We start from the raw sequence: 22,550 nt of genomic DNA on the forward strand, positions 1-22,550 counted from the left end.
TTTCCCTTCCGGTCTTGGTACAATCTCCCATGCACTGTTTCTGACAATCGAATCATACTCTTCCACCATGGCATCTACCCATGCGGGATCCTCCACAGCTTCCTCGAAAGAGGATGGCTCAGTTACAACACATTTTCTCACAAGAGTCATGTATCCAGTGTACCGATTAGGTGACTGTCTCTGTCTACGTTGAGCTGTAGGTGGTCCTACAACCTTCTCTGCATCTTGAGCCAGTCGCTTAGCTTCTGTAATGCACTTTCGCCCTCTGATGGTTGGCGCTGCATGAGTGGTCTCTTCCACTCCATGAACTTCATCTTGTGGCTGATCCACGTCCTGAAGCTCATCCTTAGGAACTAATAGCTCCTCATCTACATGCAAGTGTGGCTCCCTCTCAAGCGAACACTTCATGGCTTTCTCCTCCTGAAATTTTATATCCTGTCACACAACAGTCTTGCGACTATCTGGAAAATACACACGATAGTTGTGGGGCATATCAGTGTACCCCAAAAATATCCCAACCTCTGCGGTCGACTCCAGCTTCTTCCTGGCATCCTTTGTCACATGCATGTAAACGTTAGAACCAAAAATCCTCAAATGAGAAATATCAGGCTTCTTACCAGAATAAGCCTCCTCGAGTGTACTCATGCCAAGTATCCTGTGAGGACAATGGTTCTGCACATATACTGCAGTATTGCATGCTTCCACCCACAAGTGAAGGGGTAGGCCCTGATCATGCAACATCGCCCGTGCAGCACCCACGATCATTTTTTTCTTCCGCTCAGCAACCCCGTTTTGCTATGGGTTATGGGGAGTTATGAGCTCTCTTCGAATCCCTTCTGTGCTACAAAAGTCCTTGAACTCACCAGAGATGAATTCACCACCATTGTCGCTCCTAAGAGCCTTCACCTTCTTCCCCGACTCCTTCTTGACCAGTGCTTTGAACCCACAAAACTTTGAGTATGTCTCGCTCTTCTTCTACATGAAGAAGATCCAGAACTTTCGAGATAAATCATCAACAAAGATCACATAGTACCTGTGCTTTGCTGTCGAAGCTATTGAGAAAGGTCCACACACGTCTGTGTGAATTCTCTCAAGGATCGTTGTGGCGCGACTATCCTTCTAGTGAAAGGTGGCTTTCACAAATTTTCCCAAAGTACACCCCTTGCACTGATCTGACTGCGCAAGAGTGCCTTTAGGAATCCCCGTAGTAATCTGCTGCAGTATCTTCAAGGCTCCATGGTGAAGGTGGCCCAATCTCCTATGCCACAGCTCGCCATCATCCCGGCTCACCAATCCTTCTGCCTTGCATGCCATTGCTACGCAACCATCTACATGCAATTGATAAAGGTTCCTAACTCGAACCCTTATCTTCCGGGTTTCTCCAGTTGTCTTACTGTGCAGGAAAGCCTTTCCCTCGCTGAAAAAAACATCATATCCCTTGTCTTCTAACATCGCCACAGAGATAAGATTCTTCTTCAATCCTAGAACATGCATCACTTCCTTCAATATGAAGGGTTTACCAGACTCCCTCTCAAAGGAAATGGTACCGATATCGGTCGCACTATATCTACCATCATCGCCCATCTCGATGTGCACTCCAAGATCTTTCTCCTCCAGATCAGAAAACAAATCTCGATCTCCTATCATGTGAAAAGATGCACCACTGTCCAAGAACCATACCGATCCCATCACACTTGATACCAAGCATGCGATCAATGAAAAATCAAGCTCAAACTGCGAGGCTAAGGCCTCTCCCACTGTAGATCTAGCAACTTGCTTTTTTTTCTTCTTCTGCGGACAATTTGTGGCATAATGTCCGTGTTGGTGAAAGTGAAAGCACTTCACCTTAGACATGTCCTACTTCTTGCCTTTCGCACCGGAATGAGAAGCTTTCTTGTTCTTCCCCTTCTTTGCTTTGGCAGCCAAAGCACAATTTTATTCATCAGGTGCCTTTGATGAAGATCTGTCCCTGGTATTCCGCCTGATCTCCTCCTACACAAGATCTGACCAAAGTCTCTCCCATCCTGGCAATTTCTCCCGACCATTGACAGAGTCCTGATAGGAATGCCAACTCTTCGGAAGACCAAGGAGAGCCAAGCTCACCAGGTCCTCATCATCGACAGTCACCCCACACTTCCCAGCTCATCCCGGCATTGAGTGAACTTCGTGAGATACTTGGGCATATTGTCTCCCTTCTCACACTTAATGTTTCTAAGTTTATCCTTGAGCGCCAACTTCCTCTGATTGCTCTTGCTTTGGAATAGATCTATCAACACTTTCCACATCAAGTATGGAGAAGTCTTTCCATGTAGGCTGGACACAATGTGATCCTTCATGCCCTCCAACAGAATCCTTCGACACTTTGTTGTCTTCTTTTGCCAAACCTCGACATGAGCAGCATCAGTAGGCTTTGTGACCTCAGCTTCTATCAACTCCTTCAGCCCATTGTCATCTAACACCACCTCCATCCTATCTTTCCATGCAATATAATTCAAGCTGCCCTCAAGAGCATACTCCAATCGCAATCCGTTGAAAGACATTTCAACTTTGACACCAAGAAAACACTGCTGCAAATTCGAACTCCACCAACTCAAAACTCAACCGCTTCTGATCTAAAATTCGTGAGAACAAAGTATTTCTCGTACAGAGATTGACTGTATGGGAATTCACCGGATATCTCACCTTCCAAAAGAAGGATGAATCCAGAGGCTACCTGGCCCGATTACAGACTCTGCCTGAAGAAATAAAATGTAAACACTTTCTGAATAATAGATCTGATGATCAACTCTGTTATGATACCATGTAGAAATTTTGAATAATATGACACTTATTCACAGAGATTATCCTGATTATACACTATTACAGAATACATGCATAATACATAATCTCCTCTACGTTGATCATCAATTTTGCGGAATTAAAAACAATGAAACATCAATCGCATGCGCACAGTAACACAGTATGTAACCTGGGGAAAACATACAGCTAAAAACCCCACACTATCTGTATATTATATTGATAGAGAACATGTAACAATACATAGTACAATACTCCTTGCAAGTACTCAGCACTATCTCCACCTGTTACACACAAACTAGCTCAGATCTGAATCAATCACTGGCTCAAATCTCCTCTGTTGTCTGCCTACCTCTATTGCGTAATCTAAAGTGAGTATGATTACATTCCAAGCTCGTTTTTACTTGGCTTGTACTGCGCAATCCTCATTGGCTATCTCCATCAATACATGTGCAAATCTCATGCACAACTATAGTCACAACTGATAGCAATATCAACCTCTAACACCTGTCTCCACTGAACTGTCCATGCACTGAGTTAACTGATGTATTATTTAGTTGCTTTATGAGTTAATAATTAGTGAATTAATTAAGAATTAATTCGCATCAGTCATCACTAGTGTATTTGCAGTTAAACTAAATACAACTAGTTCAACCAAGTCAAACTGAACACAACTCCATCAACTCCTCAATCAACTCCACCAAACTCAATCACTTGAGTTCTAACTGAATTCCACCATGCAATAGCTCAACTGACCCATAAGAAAAGCGTATTTCCTTCTGATAGTTGCATGTGCCACATCTGTAGCTCAAACTGAAGTGCTCCAAGAGGATAAGATAATGTTTATAGTTCAATTATTCTTATGAGCTAATAATATTCGACTGTTCTATTTTTAGCATGACAGTCTAAAAATAGAAACTGCCCATATGTCTAAAAATAGAAGTCCATCTATTTTTATCAACATAACCAATCATCCACAAATAGCATCCTACAACTCATAGACCATGATCCATATGTCTAAAAATAGACATAGTCTAAAAATAGACTTTGCGCCAAAAATAGCCTGCGGGCCCACTTAGTGAAGGCGACTCCTTTCCACTAAGCTCCATCATCTTCTTCCATTTTCAACACTTCATTAAGTTCTGGGAAGAGGCATGGGTCTTAACCCTGAAAAAGTGGCTCAGATCTTAGGGGCTCTCACACAAAACTAAGTGAAAAAGGCTATAGTCATTGGGGTGCAGGCTCATGAGTGTGACTGGGGGGTCTCAATTGGTGGCTTGCCTTGTCATGGGAGCGGCTACGAGCCCAAGTTAGTGAAAATCTATGTTAACTCAAGGGTTGGGCACCTGGGGTGGTTGGTTAGATCTTGGAGGTCCTGTAGCACCTGAGGGAGGTCTGTAAAGATTTGTTTCATCGGTTTCACTTCCTTAATTGTAGTGAGGGAGTTGAATCATATCATAGTAACACTTCATGACATATTTACATTGGTGGACCAGTAAGCTTGGGTAAGTGTAGGAGGAGGGTGTTACAAATGTCAACAATCGATGGAGGTTTGAATGCCTATAGGGGACATGATACAAGGAGTGGGGAATAGTGATGGGGCCAATAAAGAGGTTATACATGTCTATTAAATCTCAAGCGAACTTTCTAAACCAATCTTGTGAATTATTCTTTATTTCTCCCCTTTTCAGAAATCCATGGAAATCATTGGATGGTTGTCAGGAGGTTGGTAGAAGTTGTCACCTCCCAAATTATGGGAGCCTGGGAGGGTATTTGAGAGATTCCTATTAATAGTAAATATAAGGAATGGGTTGAATAAAATCATGGGGGAAGGTGGAAGACCAAAATTGGCATGGAAAAAAGAAAATTTTGGATGAGTGAGGGCAACGAACATGAAGGAGGGAGAGAGGATATAGCTAAAATTGAGCAAAGCCATTGCTAGTGAGAATCTAGTTGAAAATCCATGGATTGACACCCTACTTCACATTTCAAACTCTCTAAACTCAATTGGAACATGAAACTATAGTATAGGTCCTCATTGGATGCACATGACACATTGTAAGGATGAGTTCTTTGAGGCACCGCGAAGTGGCAAAAGGAAGCTCACCCTTGTGTTGTGCAAAGTTAGTAGAAGGGTAATGTGGGGATTACAAGGGCCTTTAGATCCAAATTAAAGTTCCCTTATGAGAATTCCCCTTAAGAGGATATTATTTTCCCATATTTTCTAAGGGTTGTTTAGATTTTCCCTAGAGGTGGTGGTGGTGGTGGTGGTGGTGTGTGCGTGTGTGCGTGTGTGTTGGGATTTGAATGTAGGTAAGTTAACCAGGGTAAATAATTCTTTAGTTGTAATGTTGTTTGCTTCCTTGATACAAGATAATTTCCTTTTTTATTACTGTAAGAAGAGATATGTGAAAGGCACTAAATGAAGGAGCACTCTTTGCTCCTTGTGTGCATCATAGGTTGCATTTTTTTTATTGCTTGTATAATAGTAGATATCAAGTTAGAATCCTTAATAGTTTCTTAAAATATTTGCAGAATATTAAGTCTAGTCACCCATGTGGAAAGAATCATTAATAGAATCATGAATGTTAAAAATGCATTACATACATGGATCACACAATGAGGTATCTATTTGAGGTTAAATGATTTACAATTTACACTTGGTTGAATGAATGGATAAATGGATGAAAGAGGGAAATTATAATTATTGCATTTAGGAATTAGGTTAGTTTCCCAATCTTTTATTCCATGGAATTCATGTTTCAAGGAAATATTATATTTTTCTCTGTAGGCTCATATGTTGTTGAAATATTTAACATTGGATTGAGTAGTGTGATTCTTGACTATGAAAGGTTCAAATGTTGTGATAATACAAACGTGAATGATTTCAATATGGTTGATGTACAATTATTGTTTAAGTTTTATGGGCTCAGGAGATGAATATTTGAATTCTAAATGACTATAATGATTTAAATTTGGATGATGATATAATTGAGATCTGAGTGAATGAGAGGATAACATTTAAAGTCCTTTTAGAGAAACATTAATATTATGTTTAATGCTTTAAAAGGTTTGTTGATAAATACTTGATTCGGTTTTGAATTGATGATTAGTGACTAGAATTGGGAGATAGTCTAAGAGGATCTCTATTTAAAACATATATGTTGCTTTAAACAATTAATTAAGTACAAGAGATCCCAGTGGACCCTAGCCTTTGATTATTTTGGGAAGTAATCCTATAGAACAACATAATCGCTCTGTGTTGTCTAAAAAGGAAAAGGGATCTCTCTTTGAAAGAGAGACTCTTGCAACATTAAGAAAATAAGTCAATGCACATTTTTTTAATAAATATAAAAAACTCATAAAATTTTATGGTCCAATAACCTTGCTTACTAAACCTCCTTATGAAGGATATACAAGTCTAAGCCCTTGGAAGTATAGCCATACTTCTTGAGTGAAAACCCATAATACAATGTTGACACCTTGCTCACAAGTTTGAGCAAGTATGAAGTTTAAATGCCCATGACTCATTTTCTTTCCTAGTAGGAGAAAGAGGAGGCCTCAAAGAAGTGTTTTCCTCGAACAAAAAAAACACAGTTTTTGTAGGAAAACTTAAAACAAATTTGGAAATATTTTTTTAATACAAATTTAGTCATTTTGGGTATTACATGAAGAAAATATTCATATAATATAACATGCATTGCATGAATAAATACTCCTTGAAATACAATAAGGGATAAGTATTTGGGTTGAAAGTAAGGGGAACATGGAGCTATGTATCACATTGAAATTATTTGGTGTGATACACCACACCTAAAAAAATTAAAAACATGAAATGTTGCAAAAAACCAAACTTTGGAGGTATGATATGGGGTAGAAAAGGAAAAGAAGAAGGATGGAAGGAGGAGAGGAAGGGAAAAAGAAAGGACAAGAAAAGAAGAAGAAAGAAAGGGAAATAAAAAGAAAAAGGAAGGAAGGAGGAGAAGAAGAAGGAAGGAAATAAAGCAGGAGGAGGAGGAGGAGGAAAGACGTTTGTCACATGAAAGAACAATTGGCGTGATGTGACATATCACACCATAAAAAAATATGGTGTGATTTGTCACTAGAAAGAAAGATTTCTTATGATATGAAAAGAGAGAAATGATTCCTTTATTATGAGGAGGAAAAATTCTGCAATGCAATACATTGTGGCATAAAACTTTATGGTGAAAAATGCATCAGTAGATAAAATGTTCAAGGATGTGATACACCATAATAGAGACAGTTTCTTAGGATGAGATAAGCCAAATAGAGGAGAATTTATTTGACAAATGTGAAACCTAGTGACCGTTTATATACTTGATGATGTGTAATCGTAAAATGCCATGGTAGCCAACATGTGTGGTGCCATATAAGAGGTAATGTTTGGTAGGCATAGAGAAATATCAAGTAAAGAATCCGAAGGAACCTTAAAAGGCCATATCTTCTTGCTGTCTGAGAAAGAGTACAATTTTTGGAAGGCATTGATGGATGGATTGCATCCATTTACCCATAAGTGGCTTTAGATTCATGTGAAGAAAGATGATTAAGAGAAAAATTTTGATTATTCGACCTTCCTAATAGAGTTTAGGGGTTGGGTATGTAAAACATGCCAAAAACTCAATTAAATCCTTATTACAAAGTTTACAATGAGATTTTTCCTGGAGAGGATCCAATTTTGATCAATGTCCCTTTTTGAGATGAATGCATCTCTTTTGGTTAGGTACAATCAAACTCTCATGATTTCTTGTAATGACCAATTATGTTTGATCATTCTCACTATATATCTTCATTCGAGAAAAATTGGTAAAAGGAAGAGATGTTGCCCAATGTCTTATACTTCTTTATAAGTGCATACAATAATGCAACCACTTGTGTGTGGATGCAGGATCAGTGCAACCATGACAAGGTAAAAATGTTTGTCCACATGTTGAGACTACACAAAAATGAATAACGAAGTGTGGTATGTATCATGAATTATTTAACGATGTAATTGAAATCCTCTCTTTTTCCATTCTCAATTCATATGTTTCTTACTTTTTCAATAAATCCTAAGTAATAGTGCCTACTTAATCTTCTATGCCATAATAATATCATTTCCTAAAGGAATCAAAGAATAGGTTAGATCCAAGTGTTGAAATAACATCGACATATTTTTTGTGCATGTAAATTTAAAATTGACGAGTTACCACTACAAGAAGAAAAGACATTGACATATGACTAGTCACGACATTCCATATTTAAAATTAGCAAGTTAACACATAAGAAGAAATAGCTCCATGATGTTTCGAGTGGCCTTTCCATTTGAAACTAATGGGTTGAAAATATAACAAAAGCAACATTGATGCATAAAAGACAATGCCTAGAACATGGAATGATTTCAAGACATAATAAAACAAATGGGTAGAAACAAGAAATTATGGGTTGATAATACAACAAAAAATAGCATTGATGCATAAGAACAATGCCTAGAACATGAAATGATTTCAAGACATAAGAAAACAAATGGGTAGAAACAAGAAATAACACTAACATGTTAAAAATAACATTGAAAATTACAAGATCAATCACATTTAAAATTCAATTAAGTTCAAGGGATGAAATAATGTCCATATATTTTATATGGAGTTCTAAGTAAAAATTTAATCATTTAAGATACCACATGTAAAATATTATAAGAAGTATAAGAGTTTTTCTTTTTCCAAATTCTTTTAATTGATGCCAACTTCATACACGAGCTTTGTTTTTTTCTTGGATTGTATAATAAGCTCCATTTCAAAATCAAGATGACTTAGTTTTCCTTCTTCAAGAGCATCAAGACTCTTAAAGGGAATAACAACTTCAACTTTTGTTTACATAGAAATAGCTCTATTTGACATCCATACCACTAAGCAAACCTTCTAGAAGCTCTTGTAGGATCATCTATGTAACTTTTTCTAGTACTAGTTTAGGTGGTTGTTGCAACATTCTCATATTTCATAGAACTATGAAAATGAGCCAACAATCTAACCAGGTCAAGTTGATTTTATGAGTAGTTTTTATTTATTTAGGTTATCTAGCTCAAATCACATTTCTCGACAAATGTTTTTACCCTAATGAGAGTCTCAACTTTTCTTTACATTTTTTTAGTGTGTAGTGTTATTCACCCTCAATACAACATCTTTGGTTTATATACCAAACAACAACTTTGTCCCCATTATCGTCAATCCTCTTGAATCTCAACATTTTCTCCAATTTAAGTTGCATTTTTTAAGTGGATCTCTTTGAATTATGCTAGTAATATTTCATTCATATCAGATTTTATGACTTGGACATTAAACCAACTAACTTGCAACAACATCATTAACATCATTGATCATATTTTTACAAAATCATACCAAGAAACATCCATTCTCACTTATCATTTCATGAGTATAATGGATGATCCAACAATTTCCTTCCATTTAATCATGTTTAGAAACCTCTACAACTCCTAGATCTACTCCACATACAATGCATTTGATTCATCATTCTAATACAATCATTTCCTTATACAAATCTACCTCTTTAATTAACTATTAAAGATAAGTTACATTACAACTACATTGTCAAAATATAGAACGAAATTAATAAATTACATTATAACTACCATGTCAATTTTCTTCAAATTGGTTAGTCATCTCATTTACAAAAGGTTAATGCCCAAATCTATCTATGAAACACCACTATAAATTTGAATTATAACAGACATCAACGGCATCATAGTACACACAGACACACACACAGATATATATATTTCTTGGAAAACGTATATGAGTTCTCGAAAATTGGATGATTAAAATACACAATTTTAACGCATAAAATTTATAAAGTTAAATTAAATTATTGAACTCCTTGAAAACCTATACTTTTTCTCATAGTATTATTTTTTAATATAGCCTATTTAAAGGCATAAAATTCCAATAATTTTCTTAATAAAAATAATTAGTGTCTTGGAGATTCCTATAATGATTTTCTTTATTTTCTTTAAAATCCTATAGTTGATTTGGTCTACATTATTGTTTTTTTGTAAGCATATCTTCATCATGTCCAATATATCACCCTATAGTTGATTTGGTCTACATTTTTTTTTTTTTGTAACCTCATCTTCATCGTGTCCAATATATCACCATGATTGGGGCGAGGAATTGAACTAGTGACTTCACATCAAGGAAGGCAGGGAATTGAACCATTTACTTCACATCAAGGAGTGCCTTAACAAAGCACATGATTACGTCTATGAGGACGGGGAATTGAAACATCGACTTCACATCAAGGAGTGCCTTAACAAAACATCCGATCACCATCTATCCAAGACCCCGTAGATCATTTGATCTATATTATAAAATTATTATAAAAAATTTTAATTTCAAAATAATATTATTTATTTATTTTTTCCCACTCTATTATATTTGTTTAGTTTATTATATCAATATTTTATAACAAACCCTAACATTTTTCTGTAAAGATGCTAAGATCTCCTGAATTATGGTATTTAGTATTTAAACATAAAATTCAAAAATCATCGAAAAAAATGGAAAAGCATGCCCATATGATTATTTTATAGTGCAAAATCTCCTTAAATATCTTATCAAACAAACGTGATCCATGTAAATGGAAACCTCTTTGAAGTGAATAAAAAACCATGCACCATATTAACCCAGATTCCTAAAACTCTTACCAAATTCTTTCCATTAGCTGATATTATTTCACAAGCGACCCTCTACGAACATTTGCATTGTAACAAGCTGCCCTCTATCTATAAACATTTGCATTGTAAGGTTAGGAGGATAATTAATTACAATTAGTTGAATAAAAAATTTGTAAAAAAATTTGTTTTTGTTATTATAATGCGAGGAAGATAATTAATCACGATTTGTTGAATCAAAATTTTGTAAAAAAAAATTGTTTTAGTTATTGTAAGTTGAGGAAGATAATTAATTCTAATTTGTTGAATCAAAATATTGTCCAAAAATATTGCTTTAGTTATTGTAAGGTGAGGAGGATAATTAATCACCATTTGTTAAATCAAAACTTTGTCAAAAAAATTGTTTTTGTTTTGAGATGAATTTTTAAGGTGATTACATTGAGTGTAGTATAATATGGACTAAATATTGTAATGTTAAAGAAATGTCACTCTAGAAATGTCACTCTATTATATGGAAATGTTGGTTAAATAAAAAAAGTTAAATGGGATTGAAATAGGTTGGTTGTACACTAGTTAGATTATAGATTATGGTTTTTGGCATATTTAAAGGTAGTGTGAATATTCTTTTTATTAATACTATTATTATCATCTAATGGATTAAGGTTTTTGGCATATCTAGAGGTAATGTGAATATTCTTCTTACTAGTGTTATTATTATCATTATCACATGTTATTACTATCACTATCATAGGCCATACATAAGACAAAGAATACAGGTTGAAAGATTTTATTTGTTTTGTATATATACTTTACATAAAAGTTGCATTGAATCTTATAATCCATATGTAGTTTTTTCCAATAGAGGTGAAAATAATTATTTTTCACTAATTTTTGTAGTAATGCTATTTATACAGTTTTTTTTTTTAATCTGTAAAATAGAAAAAAGTATATTAAGAAGAAGCATGCTAATTCAAAGTACAAGCACTTAAACTTTCTTTTGAAATACACTTAAAGTGTACATACATAATGTAATTTTGAATCATTTTATAAATAAATAAAAAATAGAGCTTTTTCTTTATAATTAATAATAAGAAAAATCAAATTTATTGAGGTGTAAATCTCTTTCCCTCTTTTAAATGAAAGAGATTTGATTCCTCTCAACACTTACAAATTTAAAATTAAAATCATTGAAAAAAATCAAATCTATTAAAATGCAAATCTCTCTTAAAATGAAAAGAGATTTGATTCCTTTTCACACTTGAAAATTTAAAAATAAAATCAATGGAAGTATGTCCACTTACCACAAAGACATCATCGTAATATCCAATGGCTTTTGTGAACATCCAAGTATGTCCACTTACGAAAGTACATGATGACAAGATAGGTCAAATCGGTGTGGCATTATTAAAAAGCTATTTAATTATTTAAAAATGACCTGCAACTTGGGAAACTCTTATTTCCAACCCATAGAAAAGTAAATGCTGCCTGACATGGGAGGCCTTTCGCCCTCTCAATGACAGCAAGCGAATCAAGATAGCAACTTGGAGAGAGAGGGCTAAAGCTATTTGCCTCAATATGAAGCAACATTTACTTTTCTATGGGGTTAGAAATGGGAATTTCCCGTAACTTAGACTAAATGCTTTATATCTAATCAATGCGTCAGTATATGTGGTTTGTGGAGAGATTTCAATGCCGTCTGCTAAATGCTTTACGTTTGATCAATGCGTCACATCCAAGACTCGAAAAAGCAGTGGCCAGGAAATTGCCAAGGATTCCTGGTAATGTATTATTACTTCCTTCCATCCATTAAACGAAAAAAGGGTATTAATAGTAAGAGAAAAGGCCTCACTACTCAGTTTCTTCAAGAAAATAAGAAGTTCAGAATTCAACCAGATCTCAGTGCTGAATTTTTCAATAGATTGGCTGAATATTAAGAGTGATTAAGGCGCATAACACTGGTTTCTCTGAAATAGTGAGACCATAAAGGCGAGGAGGACGACAACAATATTAAGTGCGCATTTCCCGGCTCTGCAACGCACTTTCAATCTTTACTTCTTTGTTATTCATTTCTATATCCAATGGCTTTCTCCTCAACATCCACCTCCACCTCACATACCCTCAACAACAACGACTATGTATTTGATGTTTTCATCAGTCATAGGGGCCCCGATGTCAAGAAAACCTTGGCCACCCATCTCTACCATCGCCTTTGCAAACATGACTTGAGGGTATTTTTAGATGAGCAGGAATTGCGCGCGGGAGATACTGTAAACCCTCAACTTGAAAGCGCCGTTAGAACATCCTCAGTGAATATAGTGATTTTTTCTCCAAAATATTCGGAATCAAAATGGTGCCTCGATGAGCTGCTAAATATGGTAGACTCTATGTCAAAGTACAAGTCCACCATCATCCCAGTCTTCTACGGTGTCACGCCTGCAGAGCTTCGGTGGACGCAGGGTGGAAAGGGAGTCTACGCTCAAGCCCTATACGAACTTCAAGGGAAAAAAACATCTGATGGTCAGCATCGACACGATTCCGACATTATTGAAAAATGGAGGAATGCTCTGTCTACAGTTGCAGATATAAAAGGTTTTGACGGAGCGACATACAACAGGTGAGAAAACCACCCCTCCATATAAATTTGAGCATTTAATTGATAGATAGGTAGCACCATATGTACCCATTTCTACATGCTGACTTTTCGCCAATTATTATCTGTTTCCATTTCTGTTTTAAAAGAGAAGGAAAGAGATGAAGATGAATTTCGTTTGCGTGGTAGCAATAAGCACTCTTATAAAAAAAAATCAATAAAATCTCTTTGGAAAAATAATGAACAAATAAACAAATATCCTAGAGCAAAAGCATTTTAAATTCCTAAAAATTTCATAGTTAAATGTGATTAAAACTTCCGATGCATGCATATAGGCAGCTTTATTTGTTTCTAATTATGATTAATGGTAAAGATGAAAGCAAATCTGGATTAAATATCACTCAAAATAAATTCTTCTTTCCTGTCTACTATTCTTTTGAGATCTTTAGTTCTGCCCTTGTACTTCATAGCGAGTGTCTGATGTTCAACCACTGTTCATGTTTGGTTTCTTTCACTGTTTTAGTATGGAGCAGCTCCTAGAAGACGTGGTGGAAGGAGTGCTGAAAAATGTGAAAAGAAGACTGTATGTGTCAGAATATCCAAAAGGCTTGGAGGGAAAATTAGAAAACTTTGAAACCACAATGTCATTGCAGCAGGAAGATGGGAAGGTTAGAGTTATAGGAATTGTGGGCCTTGGAGGGGTTGGCAAAACCACCCTAGCAAAAGAGTTCTTTAACAATCAGAGATCAAAATACAAGCGATGTTGCTTTTTATTTGATATAAGAGACAAATCTTTAGCTACCTTGCAGAGCGACCTTATGAAGGATTTAATTCAATCAAATGTGCAAATAGGCAGCACTGATGAAGGCAAAGAAAAGCTCCGAAGGTATCTTCCATCTTCTGATTGTCTCATTATTTTAGATGATGTGGACCATATTAAGCAGTTGGAGGCATTACTTTTACCAGCGAAAGATGCCCTTAAAACCAATAGCTTAATTTTAGTGACATCCCGCAATAAGGATGTTCTCATAAGATCACAGATTCCAGAGACGTCGATTTACAGGCTACAAGGTCTTGAACCAGAGCATTCCCGAGAGCTCTTTTGCTGGCATGCATTTGGCAAGCCTCATCCTGCTGTTGGATTTGACAAGGAGGTTGAAAAGTTTTTGGGTGCCTGCCTTGGATTGCCGTTATCTATTAAAGTATTTGGATCGCTTCTCTGTGGAATAAATGATTTAAATCATTGGGAAGCACAATTTCGCAAAATCTCCAACATGCTTCCTGATGATATACAAGGCAGGCTAAAAATTAGCTACGACGGTCTCGATGAAGAGGAAAAGAAGATATTCTTAGACATTGCCTGCTTCTTCAGAGGAGAAAACAGAGACACAGTCATTAGAATATGGAATGTATCTGGCTGGGAAGGGTCGCTAGGTCTTTGGAAGCTAGAAAACAGATGCTTGGTGCAGGTGGACAGTGAAAACCGTCTGAGAATGCATGACCATGTTAGAGACATGGGCAGATATCTGGCGGAGAAGGAACCTCCTGATGGTGAGCTTCGGCTTTGGAACCCAACTGATAACCTTTTTCATAAGCTTTCCGGCCAATTACCTGTAAGTATTTTGAAGGGTTTTCGACAGATTTCCAATTAGCGTCCTGTTATCACAATTGTGTCTGGTTAGTTTTGAATTCTTAAAACTTTGCAAGAATGAATCTTGTTTCTAACAGCTCTGAGTGAACAATTCAGGTGCGTGGAATTAGCCTAGTAGATGGAAATGAGGTTGAACAATCTTTCGAAAACCTTGCGGAGCCTGCTCGTACTCGTTTATTGAGTAATATGAGCAGGTTGCAGTTGCTTAAGGCTGAAAGTTATTTTCCCAAATGCCTATTGAATGTTTGCCACCATTTACCAAATCTAATATATTTAGACTGGGTGAACTGTCCCGAGTCCTCCTTCCCTTCCTGGATTCCAACAAAGAATTTAAGAGTTTTACATATAAAGGGAAAATCTTTGAAAACACTCTGGCAACACGAATATCAGGTATTCTTTTTAAATTTCTTTTTTTTTTTTCTTCAAATTGTAAAAATTTACTGCATTTAAGAATTGTCTTCCTCTAACACACTGCCTGTGACATTTACAGTCTTAGACGTACTTTAATAATGTATGTGAACAATGCAGGCACCTCTGCAGCTGAGGGAATTGTGGATTCAGGCTCCCCTTTTAAATGTTCCAGATTTCATTGGGAACTTGCAGCATCTCGAAATATTTGTAGTGTCCGACAGTCTTCATCTTGAAAGTTTGCCAGATTCGGTTGGGAACCTAGCACGCCTCCAACATCTCGACTTGTGGGAGTGCTCCTATCTGCAGACGCTTCCTGACTCGGTTGGGAACCTAGCAAGCCTCCAACATCTCAATTTGTTTAACTGCTTCGCTCTACAGACCCTTCCGGACTCGGTTGGGAACCTAGCAGGCCTTCAACATCTGGACTTAAGACACTGCTCCGCTCTGCAGACGCTTCCGGACTCGGTTGGGAACCTAGCAGGCCTCCAACATCTGGACTTGTTTAACTGCTTCGCTCTGCAGACGCTTCCGGACTCGGTTGGGAACCTAGCAGGCCTCCAACATCTCAACTTGAGCTGGTGCTCCGCTCTGCAGACGCTTCCGGACTCGGTTGGGAACCTAGCAGGCCTCCAACATCTGTACTTGATTAACTGCTCCGCTCTGCAAACGCTTCCTGACTCGGTTGGGAACCTAGCAAGTCTCCAACATCTCGACTTGAGCGGCTGCTTAGCTCTGCAGACGCTTCCGGACTCGGTTGGGAACCTAGCACGCCTCCAACATCTGTACTTATTTAACTGCTCCGCTCTGCAGACGCTTCCGGACTCGGTTGGGAACCTAGCCGGCCTCCAACATCTCAACTTGTTTAACTGCTCCGCTCTACAGAGGCTTCCGGACTCGGTTGGGAACCTAGCAGGCCTACAACATCTCAACTTGTTTAACTGCTCCGCTCTACAGACGCTTCCGGACTCGGTTGGGAACCTAGCAGGTCTCCAACGTCTCAACTTGAGCGGCTGCTTGGCTCTGCAAACGCTTTCGGACTCGGTTGGGAACCTAACACACCTCCAACATCTGTACTTATTTAACTGCTCCGCTCTGCAGACGCTTCCGGACTCGGTTGGGAACCTAGCAGGTCTCCAACATCTCAAATTGAGCGGCTGCTTGGCTCTACAGACGCTTCCGGACTCCGTTGGTAACCTAGCACGCCTCCAACATCTGAACTTATTTAACTGCTCCGCTCTGCAGACGCTTCCGGACTCGGTTGGGAACCTAGTCGGCCTCCAACATCTCAACTTGTTTAATTGCTCCTCTCTGCGGACGCTTCCGGACTCGGTTGGGAACCTAGCACGCCTCCAACATCTCAAATTGAGCAGCTGCTTCGCTCTGCAGACGCTTCCGGACTCAGTTGGGAACCTAGCACGCCTCCAACATCTGAACTTATTTAACTGCTCCGCTCTGCAGACGCTTCCGGACTCGGTTGCGAACCTAGCTGGCCTCCAATATCTCAACTTGTTTAATTGCTCCGCTCTGCGGACGCTTCCGGACTCGGTTGGGAACCTAGCAGGCCTCCAACATCTCAACTTGTTTAACTGCTCCGCTCTACAGGCGCTTCCGGACTCGGTTGGGAACCTAGCCGGCCTCCAACATCTCAACTTGTTTAACTGCTCCGCTCTGCAGACGCTTCCAGACTCGGTAGTAGAGCAGCTGCGCTAACGCCTAGGAGAAGGCTTTATTGAAGGAGAAGTTTCCAGTGATGGAGAAGGTTGCAATGAAGAACGCAGGTTGCAATGAAGAACGCAGTGACGAAAGCTGAGAAATAGATTTCAGTGAAGAAAGAAATATAACGACACTTCCATAATGACAATCGTGGTCTGGTGGATACAGTGCAGTGTATATTTGAAGACCAAAGTTTTTGATTAAAGATTATTATCGAGGAAGAATTATGTATTTGGAGAACTAAACTTTCTAAGAAGGTTTAAAGATATGAAGTGATATTATAAAATTTCTTTCAATGAGTTTTATATTAAATTGATGTAAATTCATTTAACACAAATTTATATTAAATTGATGTAAATTCATTTAACACAAATTTATTGAGATTTTTACATTAGATTTATGTAAATTTATTTGATAGAAATTTATGTTAAAATTTATTAAAGATTATTAAAAATACACAGGAAGAAATTAAATAACTTTTAACTCTTTGGAAGTGTTTAAAATATTTTTTTAATGTAAAATTAAAATATTTTTTTATATGTTTGATTTTTTTTATGAATAAATTTAATTATTATTATGAATAAATTTCATTTAAAAAATTTACATAAAATTTATTAAAATTATATATTTACTAAATTAATTTAAAAACAAAAACTATTTAAAAATTATATAAAAGCAATGAAATTCTATTATATTAAAATATTGAAAAAAACTTAATAATTTAAAATTCCCAATCTTTAAATTTTTTAATTATACATTTACTAAAATATTATATAAAAATAATGAAATTCTATTATATTAAAATATTAAAAAAACTTAATAATTTGAAATTCCCAATCTTTAAAATTTTTAATTATACACCTACTAAAATATTATATAAAAATAATAAAATTCTATTATATTAAAATATTAAAAAAACTTAATAATTTAAAATTCTCAAAATTCTTAATCATATTCGAAGTGCTTATCATTTTTCTATTTTCTTTTACTTTATATTCTATACATTTATAAATAACATCTCTAACTTACATAAATCAATATACTTCTAAGCATTTACAACCCTCATCTACATACAAATAACCCTTAACCAACTAAATAATAATATTGCTATAAAGTAACCCTTCATTGCTTGCTTGTCATTTATACCTATTTTTCTAAATAAAGATAAACAAATTAGAGAGTGGGTATGCAAAATACTAAGGAAACTTTTAACTTTTATTTTATATGCAATTTCTCACAAGTGGGAGTCATATTTGTTGATAGTCATTGAGAGTTGAATATTCTATATAAATTCAAGTATTTTCAAATTTAAATTTATAAAAATATTGATGACAATAAATTTAATTAAATTTTCATTTTTATATAATTGAAATCCGTTTTTATATAAATATGTAGAGAAACAAATTCATAAAATATTATATATAAATTATTATTTATTCATAAAATATTTAATAAAAATAGATTATATAATAAAATGATTATATTTAATTTCTCAATATATTTTTCATTTTGAAAGTTTAATCTAATTAATTTTTAAAACTAAATTAATCATTCATACATACATACATACATACATATATATATGGGGTTAAAAATTGTGTTTATGTTGCATCTAGGGTTTCTTTTGTTGTCATGCTATTTTAGTCTAGTGAAGTTGTGAGTTGTGTTTGTAAATTATTAATTTTTTCATCCCAATTTCATGAATGGATCTTTGAGCAATTTTGTCAACATCAAACTCCCATATATTATTGTGTGTTTACTTATGCCTTTCATTTCTCTAGGCTTGCAATTCATATTTGTTGAGTTTTTTTTGTTGGTGTGTTGTTAAACAATCTCAATGGTTGGGCCTTCCACATCAAATGTGGAAGCCCTTGGTTCAACAAGTGAGAAGAAATGCAAAATTGTCAAAAGGGTGAGTTTCAACTCCACTCTAGATATGGAACATACTATGGAAAAATCGAACATCAAAAATTCGATGGAGAGATGATTAATTAATGATTTCACTAGTCTTTGGTCTAGCCCCAATATTGTTCAAGAATGGACCCCTAAGAATTGCATCAATCAAAACTTTATTTCTATTATTACTGCAAAAAAAGCATTTTTATATATTTTTTATCTATAAAATGCAGTGGATATTCCATTGGATAGTTCCTCTCAACATATTTGATAAAATATATTAAAATTCGAAAATCTATACTATGAGGGTTTATTTTTCTTATATTTCTAAATTTATTAATTTAATAAATCTAGAACAACGAAAAATAATGGAAAATAGAGGACAATGGAAAGTAAACATCAACAAACCACAATGAACATAAGATATGCTTTGGGAAATCCTTTTAGGAGAAAAATTAGTTGGAAGGTGAGGTTGCTTTGCTCTCTCTTCCTCTAAGTGGAAGTCGTGCAAATACAAAGTAGTGAGACCTATGGCCCGTGGGTTGCTACAAAACAAAACCCTATGTTATGCTCTCTCTCTTTACCCACTCTTAGCAACTCTTTTCAGCTATGGAACATAATGCACTTGAATAGAATGGAACCATGTTTCCTCCTAGTGGCATGGTTATAACATAGCTTGGTAGCCAACTAGTGGTTAAGTTTGACTCCTTTGAACTCTTAAGTAAAGTTACAATATCAACCCTTCTAGTGTCCTCTTCATAATGTTCACGTGTCTAGTGCCTTTTCTATGAATAATAGGGCCCAGTGTGGCATCCTCTCGAATTATGGTGGTTCATCATGATAGGTGAACTTTGGGAGGCATAACTCTTGCATGAAAACTCTAATTAACGACTTTTGTAGATAGTTGGAAAGTCCTATGTTGTATGATAACAATAGTGGATGGAGTGCTTAAGGGGAAAAGTTTTACTCCCCAAAAAACATCATTAAAGGCCTCACACTAGCCCTAGAAGGTTCAAGGCCCCAATTCTCCAAATTGGGCCTTACTACTAAAATTGCTCATGTAAGTTGATTTCTCTAATTTTCCACTCTATAAGCATTGAGATGGATGAAAACCAATGTAACGATCCAATCCATGTCGATTTTTATTTGAAAATATAGAATAAAGGGACTTGATCTTTAGAACTCATTCCTATTCTATGGGTTGCAGGGGAATAGGGGAATGTATTTATTTCATCAGACTTTGGACTTTAACCCAGATATAGAAATCATGTTTGCTCCTATTTGGATCAAACTCCCACACCTTCATATTATCTTTGGGAACTTGATTCCTTCAAATTATTGGAGAAAAGTTGGGGTGTTACATAATTTACATTGAACCTAAAGGATTTTTTTTACATGTGCTAGAATTTGTGTGGAAATGGACTTTCAACCAAGAGTGTCTGAGGAAATTTAAATAAATTTGGAGGACCAGAGTTATCTACAGGCCGTAATTATGAGCAAGTCATTTTTAAATGTAACATGAGTGTGGACATTTTATAAAATTTTACTTAAAATCCCAAGCATTTCAACCATCTTCGAAGCAGAGTTCAAAGAAAATTTCAACCTCTCAAAATAATATTGAGCAAGGTGCACTCAAACAAGTAAGAAGAAAGCATAAGTGACAATAGCCTTGGTGGGACTCAACTTGATAACCAATCTCATCTACACTTATCCAATCCCTCCAATAACATATTTGGAGCTCTGACGATGAAGAAGAGGTTGAGAAAGATCATTCAAAGAATAACTTAGAGCCTAGCTTAGGGCGTCTTTCAAAGGAACAAAAGATTTTAAAAAATGCAGCTTCTAATGATACCGATATTGAGCAATGTGCACCTTCTTAGGTGAAGGGATCTATTCCATAAATAGAGAGTATGGCTCCACTTCTGAAGGATAATATAGTTACCAACTTAATGAGAATTTTCATCTCAAAATGAGAACACTAAGTCAACAAATCTAGATTAAAAAATCAAAATTGACTCTAAAATTGGCACTTGAAATTTATTTACTATTTGTTTTTTATAAATTTACTTAAAAAATAAGTTAATAAAAAAGAAAAAAAATGATTTGATATTTCTTGATTCATCACAATATATTTTCTGGTTGACGTTTCGAGCTTGCAAATGTGGCTCATCATCAAGACATAGATAAGAAATATGATCTAGTTTAGAAAGATAAATAGGAGAGAGATGCAAGGTCAAAGAGTGGAAAATAGACATTAGGTGAGATAAAAGTTAGAGATAAATTTAATTCATTAATAAAACTGTAAGAACATGATTCCAACGATCATATTTATTAAAATATATAAAAAAAATTAACGTGTGTGTGTGTATATATATATGGATTATATCAACAAATTGTAATCAAAAGTATATATATAAATATAAAATAAAATGTGTAAAAATACATTAGTAATAATATCGTTAATATAAGGAGATTGAGAAACAAAAGAGATTGAAATGGCCAAAAGTATATAATAATCAATAGAAGGATATATATATAATCAATTCTTACATTATAAAAGAAATAAATAAAGGTATTAAGTTCAGAAGGAAATTAGTAACACTATGGAATTATTATTACAATAATGAGGGTTACAAAAATAATAGGTTATATATATATATATATATATATATATATATATATATATACACACACAAGGAAAAAGGCGCAATTTTCATTAATATGTTAAGAAAATTACATGTTGTATAATGCTGCATGTATGAGATGCATTCACTGAAGAGAAGTGCAGAAGAGTTAGGGAAAAATTGTATACAAATTTACATCATAGTAGTCCAGGTAGTTATATTTTCCATAATAAACAAAAATACTGAGACACTATCCCAATAGTAATAACATAAACTGTAGCAAAAAACATAGAACCAAAAAACCGAAAAAAAAGGAATGATCTGTGAGATCACTCCAAGAGATGCTCGTTCATCTCAATGAACAACCAGTGGAAAAAACGATAGAAAACACCCTCATTGTATTCCTGAATTTGCCATTGTCCCATGTTCAGCTGCACGGTCGCTTTGGAAAGACAATCAACGATCTCATTCCTTTCCCTGTAAATATGTGAGCATACAATAAAATCAAATTGTGATTTTAATGTAAAGATATCATCCAACATGTCTCTGAGTGTGTGCAAGTGACAATGATATACATCGTCTATCCAATTTATAAAAGTTGTGAATCCCCGTATATCTGAATCTTTTGGCAATTTAGTTCTCTCGCAAATAGGAGAAGGTGTTTGAGACTGTTTAGTTCTACATAATTATTGGTGCCCCTGCCCAGGTCGACTTGGATTTTGTAGGACACAAGATTGTTGATGTGTAATATAGCCCCTCCCCACAGCCCTCGAGTTGGGCCGAGCCATCAAAATATCATATATATATATATATATATATATATATTTGAAATCTAAGAAAATATTTGACCAAGCTAAAAAGAAGGGGGTTAGAAGAAAAATAAAGTAAGAAGAATGAGGGAGAAGATTTTAATGATCAACATAAATATGTTAGAAATTAAATAACAAAGCAATGGAACACATAAAATGTTGTAGAAACACCAACACTAAAAAATTATAAAACAAGAGAGACACATATATATGTGGTTCACCTAATTTGGGCTACATCCCCAGAGAAACAACCAATCATTCCTTTTTATATTATCTAGCAAACTGAAGGGATACAACCTATAGAAAATTCCTTGTAACTTCCTCTTATCTCTCACACAGTTTCCTATGTTTTTCTGTCACTGAATAATACACAATC

General features: G+C 35.4%; 1 protein-coding gene across 1 annotated transcript; it reads left to right on the top strand.

The window, feature by feature from the left end:
• Positions 1-12,301: 12,301 nt before the first annotated feature.
• Positions 12,302-17,113, top strand: LOC149177677 (TMV resistance protein N-like). The gene is made up of 4 exons (XM_089420185.1): positions 12,302-13,094; positions 13,594-14,683; positions 14,818-15,111; positions 15,250-17,113. Exons 1-4 carry the CDS (start codon positions 12,559-12,561, stop codon positions 16,840-16,842), a joined length of 3,513 nt encoding a protein of 1,170 aa, XP_089276311.1. The 5' UTR covers positions 12,302-12,558; the 3' UTR covers positions 16,843-17,113.
• The last annotated feature ends 5,437 nt before the right edge of the window (positions 17,114-22,550 follow it).

The sequence above is a fragment of the Pinus tabuliformis genome, chromosome 4_1, assembly GCF_031772625.1.
Source record: "Pinus tabuliformis cultivar Carrire ecotype Pingquan chromosome 4_1, CPIR1, whole genome shotgun sequence".
NCBI classification, from domain to species: Eukaryota; Viridiplantae; Streptophyta; class Pinopsida; order Pinales; family Pinaceae; genus Pinus; species Pinus tabuliformis.

Coding starts and splice junctions, on each gene's coding strand:
- LOC149177677 (XM_089420185.1), top strand. CDS start 12,559: ATGGCTTTCTCCTCAACATCCACCTCCACCTCACATACCCTCAACAAC. Junction 13,095..13,593: donor GACGGAGCGACATACAACAG/GTGAGAAAACCA, acceptor TCACTGTTTTAG/TATGGAGCAGCTCCTAGAAG. Junction 15,112..15,249: donor TCTGGCAACACGAATATCAG/GTATTCTTTTTA, acceptor TGAACAATGCAG/GCACCTCTGCAGCTGAGGGA.